The following is a 10,572-nucleotide window of genomic DNA, read 5'->3' as shown; positions in this document are numbered from 1 at the left end:
GTTCGAACACAAGGATGCTCATAGTGTACCTGGTACCAGAGTATCCTGGGTCGGAGGTTGGAGATTGATCTTGTGATTGTATCATCTGACCTAAGACCCTGTGTTTTGGACACTCTGGTGAAGAAAGGGGTGGAACTGTGGTGAGTTTCATCCATTGGCGGGGGAATGGATAATTACCAGGTCTATCCACCTCTGGATAGCCTTCAACTCCCATCTTGAATGGAGCTTCCCTCACGTCCTTATGGAGGCTGGGAACATCAAACCTGAATTGTCTGTGTTCAAATCTTTGACTGGCCGGTCCCAAATTGCCCGTAGCTGACTTGACTCCACATGCCTCCTTCTCCTCCTCTCCGTCCAGCTCACCTGCCTCCCCCTCTCCATCTACGTCCACCTCACCCATCTACCTCGGGCCAAACCCACACCTTTCCCCCACCTCAACTGCCAGACCCCCTGGCCAAAGGGATCAACTTGCCACCCCCCCATATAGATAGATAGATAGATAGATAGATAGATAGATAGATAGATAGATAGATAGATAGATAGATAGATAGATAGATAGATAGATAGATAGATAGATACTTTATTAATCCCAGAGGAAATTGTATATATCCACTGCTCAGGCATTACATAACAAATAATACTGGATAAACACAAGGAGAAAAAGAAACACATCACAGGACATACCACAAGACATACACTACACTAACAGACACATGCAGCGCTAACAGGGCTTATATACTAAACTACAACTAAAATATGAACAGTATAAAATTAAAATATAAACATTATAAATAAATAAATAAATTATATATATATATATATATATATATATATATATATATATATATATATATATATATATAAACAGTATAAAATTAAATTAAACTAAATCCATTCAACCCCGTGCTGACCTCGCCACCTCCCCCCCGCTCCTCCTGAGAGAGTCATTGTACCCCCTGATGGCACGGGGCACGAAGGAGGACCCCAGCCTCTCTGTGGAGGCGCTGTGTGACAGCAGTCTGCCGCTGAAGGTGCTTCTCTGCTGGGAGAAGGTGGTGTGTAGGGGGTGGCTGGTGCTGTTCATGATAGCCTTAACTTTAGACATGGTCCTGCTCTCCAGAAGCATATCCACAGAGTCCAGGCTCAGCCCGACCACTGAGCCCGCTCTGCGGATGAGTCTGTTCAGACGGTCCATATCTCTTTTCCTGGCCCCCCCACCCCAACACACAATGGCGTATGACAGCACACTGGAGACTACGGACTGATAGAACATGAGAAGGAGCTTAGGACAGATGTTGAAGGAGGCCAGCCTCCTCAGAAAGTACATCCTGCTCTGCCCCTTCTTGTACACACAGTTCAAGTTGAGTGACCAGTCCAGTCTGCTGTCTAGCTGCAGTCCCAGGTACTTATAGTTTTCTACCACCTCCACCTCACTGCCTTTGATGATCACTGGCTGTGGAGAGGGAGGTGCCCGCCGGAAATTCAGCACCATCTCCTTTGTCTTGGAGACGTTGAGCTGGAGCTGGTTCTGTTGGCACCACTCCACGAAGTCAGCCACCAATGCCCTGTACCCCCCCTCATCACCCTCCCCGATACATGCCGATACATTTCAGGTTCCTTCTTCTTCTTTTACTTTCGGCTTTTCCCTTCAGGGGTCGCCACAGCGAATCAATTGCCTCCATCTAAACCTGTCCTTTGCATCCTCTTCTCTCACACCAACTACCTTCATATCCTCTTTCACTACATTTGGTCTTCCTCTAGGCCTCCTGCCTGGCAGTTCAAAACTCAGCATCCTTCTACCAATATATTCACTATCTCTCCTCTGGACATGTTCAAACCATCTTAGTCTGGCCTCTCTGACTTTATCTCCAAAACCTCTAACATGTGCTGTCCCTCTGATGTACTCATTCCTGACCCTATCCATCCTGGTCACTCCCAAAGAGAACCTCAGCATCTTCATCTCTGCTACCTGCAGCTCTGCCTCCTGTCTTTTCCTCAGTGACACTGTCTCTAGAGCAAACAACATCGCTGGTCTCACCACAGTTTTGTATACCTTTCCTTTAATTTTAGCTGAAACTCCTCTATCACACATCACACCTGACACTTTCCTCCACCCGTTCCATCCTGCCTGTACACGCTTCTTCACCTCTTTTCCACACTCTCCATTGCTCTGGACTGTTGACCCTAAGTACTTAAAATCCTCCACCTTCTGGATCTCTTCTCCTTGTGACCTCACTCTTCCACTTGGGCCCCTTTCATTCACACACATGTACTCTGTCTTACTGCGGCTAACCTTCATTCCTCTCCTTTCCAGGACAAACCTCCACCTCTCTAGCTTCTCCTCCACCTGTTCCCTGCTCTCACTGCAGATCACAATGTCATCTGCAAACATCAGGTTCCTATGCTTCTTTTTTTATTTATATCTTTTGTGAGCAGATGTCACCCTGAATTTCCTTTGGGTTTATTGAGGTATCTATCTATCTATCTATCTATCTATCTATCTATCTATCTATCTAATCCAAAATGCAAGTAATACTCACGTCATAGCTGGTGCATGTTTTAATACCTTGTTGCCTGCTGTAACTGAGAGGGTTATTTGCTTTTTGAAAGCCATACAATACATCAATGTTTGATGATAGTTGTGGACTGTGACTATTGAGTGAGAGACATGTATCACTCTAGCATGCTGATATACTAGTGTTATTTCAGTCCGTAGGGCTTCATGGTGGCGCAGTGGGTAGCGCTGTCGCTGCACAGCAAGATGGTTCCGGGTTCGCGTCCTGCTCTGTGTGGAGTTTGCATGTTCTCCCCATGTCTACGTGGGTTCTCTACGGGTTCTCCAGCTTCCTCCCACCGCCAAAAACATGAGCTTCAGGTTAATTGGCAGGTCTCAAAATGACCGTAGGTGTGACTGTGAGTGTTTGGGTCTCTGTGTGGCTTTGCAGCGCACTGGTGTAGCACCTGGCTTGTCCCCCATCTCACGTCCTAAGCCAGCTGGGATAGGCTCCAGCTCCCCATTACAGAGAATGAAGCAGCAGACGGAAATCGATAGATGGAGGGATTTCAGTCCATGGCTGATAGACATGGGAATAGTTCATGTTAAGCAGTTGTGGTTTCATGGCAATTGCTGTGGACAACTTCTGCTATATTTCCTGTTGAGGTTCATGGTATTATCTTGTTTCATGTCACTTGTATGCTGTTACTCGTTACCTCTAAATGACTGTCTTTGTTTAAACTGTATAAGCTGGTGGCTACAACAGTCTCTGAAAACAGTGTCAATCAAAATGATATAGAAGTAATGAGTCACCTGATCCGTTTACATAATGCCATATACCTTTGGGCAACCTCACAGAACCTCCATTCCCCAACTATATCCCTGGTTGTGGTCAACATCTGCGCTGTAAACAGAGCAAGCCGAGCAACCCATCCGTCTTCTGAGGCATCTGGTGACTTTCCACGATCTCTTTGAGGGTGTTCAAAAGTAACCTGTACTCCACCTGGACAGCCCTGTGGAACTCTTACCCCTGTGACCTCTCTCATCGTTGGTGTCCACAACAATTTTCTGGGATTGCCTTTGCATATTTTGAATTTATTTAACATTTAAATGTAAAGATTAAAAGCTCATTGGTTTTTGTTTTTCATACTTTTTCTGCAGAGGCACTGAAATTGGGTATGTTTGAACTCATTCATAATTTTTATGAACCAAATCAGCCTGGAAGACAAAAGTGTTCAAAATAAATTCTGAATTTGGTTATGTATAAGACAAACAAACAATAAAACATAAAAGAAACTGCTGACATTTCATACATTGATAAAAGTGTGAACTAAAGTGATCTTCTTTTCCTTTCGGCTTTTCCCTTCAGGGGTCGCCACAGCGAATCAATTTCCTCCATCTAGCCCTGTCCTTTGAATCCTCTTCTCTCACACCAACTACCTTCATGTCTTCGCTCATTACATCCATAAACCTCCTCTTTGGTCTGTGAACTAAAGTGATACCATGACAAAAAGGAGGAGCTTGGTAATTGAAACGCTTGCAAATGTAAAATTTTGTCTGTGTACGAATATTACAGCCCCAGCGTTGTGTTTGTGTAGTTGTGTGTTATTATTTGCATCTACAAGTTATGCCCCCTGCCTCTCCACCTGCTGTGAGCAGCAGGTGGAGAGGCAGGGGTGAAACAAGTGAAACAAGTAGACAGCAGAGCTGTTGCCTCAAAAGCCCTGATTGCTACTGGTCCAGTGTCTTTGGGCAGTATTTCAGCTGTTTGGTTAATCAAATGTAGGGATATGATTTTTGCTTATGTTTAGGAGAGAAAGCATGCTATTGCTATTGATAGGTCAAATTTTCAAATAGATCATATTCTCTGCTTGCGTTGCAGATATAATTTCTTATTTATTGTTGGATTTATACTCATTATATATTTATAAATAAATTTTAACTGATCAACTGTCTGGCAGACAATGAAGCGATAAAACTGAAATTATGGATAAAACCCTTAGTGGGTAGGTTAGATTGCAGTGGGAATTAGTAAGAATTGATTGTCAGTAGCAGTAAAAGTGTATGTATTTTATCCTGCTCAAAAGGAGGACAAGAATCAATTCACCCTGAAGTTACTGAGTCAAAATGTCATTTGTTAATTATTTTACAAAAGGGTATATCACCATCGCGAAGACGAAAATCAAGAACATTGACTTTATGTGATTTGAAAATTTAATTTAAATTCAATTTATTAAATGAAATTAATTATCCAATTATGTCAAATTAAAATATAAAATTCAATTATGAATTAACATAACATTCCGCACATGTTTTGATGGTAGGAGAAAACCAGAGCACCTGGGGAAAACCTACGCAAACACAGGGAGAATACGCAAACTCCACACAGAAAATTCCCATTTGAGTTGGAAGCCGAAGTCAGGACCTTCTTGCTGTGAGACAGCAGTGCTAACCACTGTGCCTCTATGATGCTCTATTACATGAAAACTGAAGGGCAATGATATCAATCTCATTTCAATGCGTGGACCAAAGTTGTGGCCTTAAGTTCAATTTTGTCTGTTTACACGAGAATGGTACGTTCAGTTTCCAAACTGGAGATTAAATTGTGTCTTGAGTTACCGGAGTGGCAAAAGGTAACTGCTGAAAAACTTTTAGTCATCAAGCTGGAGTAGCATGGCTACGCCACGCTTGATCCAGTGCTGTATTGGCCTTTTTGTGGGCAACAGCAAGGGAATTACGAAATTGGTGGAGTGGCCGGTGGTGGACAGGGTACCTTTCCTCTCGCTGGTCTTGTACAGAGGGCAAACATATTTGTCTGAAGGAATTTCCTGGCCTTTATTTTGAGCTGCATGGGAGAGAGAAGAAACAACGAAAATGAGAAAATAACTGAAAATTAAGATGAAATAAATAGAAAACATTTTCATTCATTTTCTGCCGCTTTATCCGCCGCAGCGGGTCACGGGGAGCTGGAGCCTATCTCAGCTGGCATAGGGCATGAGGCGGGGGACACTCCGGGCACGAGTGAGGCGACACCGCACCGCAGTGCACCGCGGAGCCACACACAAAGACAGACAAACATGCACACACACTCCTACGGGCAATTTGGGACCGGTGAATCAACCTGAAGCACATGCTTTTGGAGGTGGGAGGAAGGAACCCACGCAGACACAAGGAGAGCATGCAAACTCCACACAGAACGGGACTCAAACCATGAACCGCTGTGTTGTGAGGCGACAACGCTACCTACTACGCCACCGTGCCGCCTACAGGAAGCATTTTAATTTTTTTAAGATTAATGTTATTATTTATTTCCCACAGGGAAATTAAGAATCCACTCTACACACAGATTATTAAGTACATGCATATATATAGTGTGTGCAGACCCATAACAACACACACACACACACGCACGCACGCACACACACACACAAGGAACCTATAGGCATGCAGGTGAGTGCAGAGCAGCAGGAAGCTCCTTCATAGTGCAGCTTCAATGAGCAAATTTTTAAAGGGGAAAGCACCTTGCTCAAGGGCGCCTCGGCAGTGCCTGGGAGGTGAGCTGAGGCCACCCCGTCAGCACACACTCTGAATTGACTGGGCGGGAGCGGGAATCGAACCACCAATCTTGGCACATTGGACGACCCGCTCTACCGCCCACTCTACTGCTGAGCCACTGCCGCCCCTGAAAAAATAGCAATGAAATAAGTACACGGAAACTGGAATTGCATGCATTTTGTCTGGTAATACTTACCAGGTTTTATCCAGATGATTGGCATCTTGCTGAAAAGCTCTTTGTCACGTTGTTCAATAAGAACTCCACTAATGTGAAGGAAAGAAATAACATTTAAAGTAATTAAGTCTCCTTGGATAATAGTATTATAATGTTACATGTTTTTTGAAAATATATCAATAGTTTACCTTTCTCTGTCCCATCGAGCTCCTTCCACAAACAAACCATTGACATAGACACCATCCTCGGGTGCTGTGTCAGACTCATCCACAGGAAGAACCTGTAAGTAAACATAAAAAAAAACAAAACCACTGATCAGAATGCCTTTTAGGGTAATAAAATTGTTTAACTGGGAAGGATAATATTAGAGTATGTGTCTTTTAACCTCAAAATCTAAACCAAGAAGATCGATGGCGATTTGATATTTCCGAGCAAAATTCTGTACAGCTCCAGTTAAGAATGCCTGGGTGAAGTAGAAACCAGACAGCCAGAACACATTTGGTTTGCCTTTGTCATACCAATCCTACAGGAAAAAGTAATTGTTAGATTATAAGAGTTAACAATGTCTTATTGTATTAATGTTAATCTGCTTGGTCAAATTACTCCACCTGCAGAAACTGAAGCCTGGTAAGAAGGTCTGTAATATAGCTGCCCAAAGGTTTGAGACTTGGGTAAGAGCGTTTGGCCCATGCCTCTGGGACCTTGCCCACACTTAAAGAACCTGCAATGCCCTCAAGTTCTCCATCCATAACAACTAAACCCTGGATGGCCTTCAACAGCTTCTTTAAAGTCTCACGGATAACAGTACACAGCCTGAGAAACAGTAAAAGCAGTACAGTCATATAAACAGGTCATGATGTGCTCTCTCTGTTATCATTTTGTATTGATATTTGTCCTTACGTATTGTAGCGCTCCATCTCTTGAACAAGCACAGTATTCATGCTCTCATTATACTGCACTGGGTACTTAGATAGAGCTACATTTGTATCAAAATTATCTGGAAGCTGGACGAAAAATAAACAAGGAAAAAACAAAGTTACAACATGCAGCAAAACCCATGGAGCTTAATAATCAATGTAATGCTAAAAGAAGCTGGCACTGAACTTCTGGCCACAGCTGAAATGTTAATGGTTTGCAGGTGTAACGACAATTGAACAAAGTTTAACTTTGATATTAAAAATGATGCTGGATAAAATTATTCTTATAATATTTAATTATTATCAGAATAATATGATATTTACACTTGTGGAAACACAATGGTCATTTCTCTTATAAACAAATAAAATCATACCTGCTTTAGGATGTTCTTCACAATTTCAAGGAGGGCTCCATCGGCCCCAGAGCTTTGTCCTCCTTGAGTTTGTCTACCTTGGGTGAGTAGCAAAGAATCAAACAGCAACTTTGTCTGCTGAAGATCCTTGGAAATGTCAACATTTTCATGCATTCCAAACACTTCAGGATGCTGGTTCAGTGGAAGCTCCTAGAACACAAACTCCAAGTCAGCCACATCAGATTGTCAACCTAATGAGAAAATTATATGACCTGTATATACTTTATTTTGAAATGGCTTTACCTTAATGAAAGCAATGAGGTCTGTATAATTCGACTCAGTTGGGACATAGTAATCACCGCTGGGTGAGAATGGGTAGCGTGGTTTCTCAATGGTGTTCTTGTTGTAAAAGTCAGCTAACATGGTCAAAAGAAGCCGCCTATCCCAGTCATCTGTCACACGACCACCATAGTTGCACTCACCAGTCAAGTAGGAGATGGCATCAAATGGAACCTTTTGATATTCATTGACAAACAGCTAACAAAAACAAACAAAAAGACCATATACATTATTATTACATAGAAAGCAACAGACATACAGTGCACCTTCTTTCCTCGCCGTTAAAGCGTTCTAGGAACCACTCGCAAATAACGAATTCCGCGATTCCACAAACTACTGTATCCTACTATTTACAGTAATTTAAGCACTTATGAACCCTCCCCATACTGATATTAAAACGCTTTCTATCTGTATTACTTTTGTCCACACTCTCATTGACTATTTAAAGCACTTTTGTGTCTCACGTACGTGCAAGACTGGCAGAACGCGGCGCACCTCCGAATACTGTCAGCAAATAGAATGCACGTGCGGTATCACGTGACTGCCTACTAAAGATCCACAATGAGGTGAAGTCGGGAGCGTTGATGCGCGAATGCACGAGAGTGCACTGTACTTACCTGTAGCTGCTTGATGCTTATATGAAGGTCAGACTGATTGAAGCCATAAGGAATATTCCAGCCGATTGGACCAAACATCTTCCTCTCTTGAACCAGAGCATGAAAGAAACACAATCCGAACAAGAGCTTCTCCCAAATCTAAAGGACAAAAACATGAGTCAGAACCATTCCAATTTTTGTTCCATAAGCTGCAGAACTTTAAATTTTCTGTAATATACAGTGTCTACAGGAACTCCTTCTACAACTTACATTCTCCTTCTTTGGACAACCGCTGTAGAAATTTTGGTCAGAAATAGGATCTGTCAAATAAGACTGCAGTAGGTTCTGTCTGAGCCCAGTAGGAGGCTCATTTGTCATTTTCACACCATTCTGCAGTATGGACACTGGAAACTGAAATCAGAAAGAATGTTGTTCAGTTATGAGGGACAGAAGAAAGCTCAGCCTTGTTGCTATAATTAATTTGCATACTAGTGCTGATCAGAATGTATTTACCTTGGCTGAAGGATAACTTGTTAGCCAAAGTCGGAATCCAGGTTTGAGATTTTTGTTGTTGGGGAGGCTGTCACAGATATCCTCAAGGGTGTTCATCCAAGAAATGGCCAGGTGACAATTTTGTAAGCATACCCATGTACCACCGGTAATGGCTTGTGTAATCATTGCTTCAGCCATGGGTCCCTGCCCTTGACCCAGGGAAATGGATTGGAATTTGGAACCAACCATCTGCTTGGATTTGGCAAATTTGAGCAAGCCTGTGGATGAATAATGTTGTGTAGAATGAATATTTAGATTTAGAATATTTTTTAAATTACAGTACTGCTCTCATTTGAAGGACTTACTAGCCATGGGATCTGCTCCTGGAGACAGTACAAACACTAGTGGAGAAGATGGGGTGGAGTCCAAGTAACTCTTACTCAGGTCAAAGGGAGGAGGCTGTACAAATGGCTTCCCCATCTGTTCAGTCACAAATTTAATCACAGCTGGCACCATCTTATCTGGTCTGAGACAGCGCAAAACTATCAACTTCTGCAAATCATTGAGTTGTTCATTCCAGGAATCAGGCAGGGGGGCATTCCATGGCTCTTTGTTGTCATAAACAGACTTGAAGCAACTTGCATCTTTGATGAATGCCTCCCTAGAGAGAAAATAATATTTCAAAAGTGTTTTAATGACAAACAGGACATTCAGGAGGAAACTCTTTGCATTTGTGTGTGTGTGTGTGTGTGTGTGTGTGTGTGTGTGTGTGTGTGTGTGTGTGTGTGTGTGTTTGTGTGTGTGTGTGTGTTGCTTTTTACTTTAATCCTTGTAACCCAGGCAGATCACTGGCTCGACAGATCTCATCCCAGTTCTTGTCTTGTAGCCAACTGTTATCGGGATTGGGGATCATGTTCTGTAGACCCACTCCTCCGGTTAGCAAGAACATAAAGTCACAGTACTCAACAGCCTTCTTTGATCTAAATGGAAAACAACACAAAGCAATGAAGTATTTAAAAGACAATACTTCATATAAGCATGGAATAAAACAGCTGAAATTGATTCCAACAATTTCTCATTTCGCTGCTTTAATACTTACAGGAGGATATTGCAGCAGAGGAGAAATGAAAAGATGAGCTTATCTTTCTCAAACAGAGAACGACAGATATTACAGTAAAGATTATATGTGAAGTGATCCTTTAGGTTTTGAAGCCTCTTCTCCAGGCGATTGTTCTTGGTACTAATGAAAAAAAAGACAAAAGAAAAGGTTTAAGATAACCATGGAACAACTCGAAGTTACACAAAGCTATGCTAAAATTCCATGTCAGAGGAGACTTATGCAGTATTAAAATACGGAAACATTTTGTAAGTGGGGACAAGACTTAGTTATTGTCCATTAACACATCCCAGTCAGGTAAAGATGCCTGACGAATGGAGGAGAAGTGTGCTGGTGCCCACTTTTAAGAACAAGGGAGATGTGCAGAGTTGTGGCAACTACAGAGGAATACAGCTGATGAGCCATATAATGAAGTTATGGGAAAGAGTAGTTGAAGCTAGGCAGAAGTACAATTTGTGAGCAGCAGTATGGTTTCATGCCAAAAAAGAGTACTACAGATGCAGTATTTGCTTTGAGGATGTTTATAAAGAAATA

At 42.3% G+C, this 10,572-nt stretch overlaps 1 protein-coding gene across 1 annotated transcript in view; it reads right to left on the bottom strand.

Annotated features, from left to right (window-relative positions):
• Positions 1 to 5,145: 5,145 nt before the first annotated feature.
• Positions 5,146 to 10,572, bottom strand: part of LOC137592200 (dynein axonemal heavy chain 12-like) — a 54,527-nt gene continuing 49,100 nt past the window's right edge. The window contains exons 62-75 of the mRNA XM_068310217.1: positions 10,021 to 10,161; positions 9,743 to 9,901; positions 9,287 to 9,582; positions 8,943 to 9,199; positions 8,700 to 8,840; positions 8,451 to 8,588; positions 7,798 to 8,031; positions 7,516 to 7,704; positions 7,125 to 7,228; positions 6,833 to 7,037; positions 6,610 to 6,747; positions 6,413 to 6,504; positions 6,246 to 6,313; positions 5,146 to 5,339 (exon numbers count right to left, since the gene is read on the bottom strand). Of these exons, the coding sequence (XP_068166318.1) occupies positions 5,146 to 5,339; positions 6,246 to 6,313; positions 6,413 to 6,504; positions 6,610 to 6,747; positions 6,833 to 7,037; positions 7,125 to 7,228; positions 7,516 to 7,704; positions 7,798 to 8,031; positions 8,451 to 8,588; positions 8,700 to 8,840; positions 8,943 to 9,199; positions 9,287 to 9,582; positions 9,743 to 9,901; positions 10,021 to 10,161 (2,356 nt within the window). The remainder of the gene's footprint in view (positions 5,340 to 6,245; positions 6,314 to 6,412; positions 6,505 to 6,609; positions 6,748 to 6,832; positions 7,038 to 7,124; positions 7,229 to 7,515; positions 7,705 to 7,797; positions 8,032 to 8,450; positions 8,589 to 8,699; positions 8,841 to 8,942; positions 9,200 to 9,286; positions 9,583 to 9,742; positions 9,902 to 10,020; positions 10,162 to 10,572) is intronic.

The sequence above is a fragment of the Antennarius striatus genome, chromosome 1, assembly GCF_040054535.1.
Source record: "Antennarius striatus isolate MH-2024 chromosome 1, ASM4005453v1, whole genome shotgun sequence".
NCBI classification, from domain to species: Eukaryota; Metazoa; Chordata; class Actinopteri; order Lophiiformes; family Antennariidae; genus Antennarius; species Antennarius striatus.
This window is presented reverse-complemented; position numbering and strand designations above follow the sequence as displayed.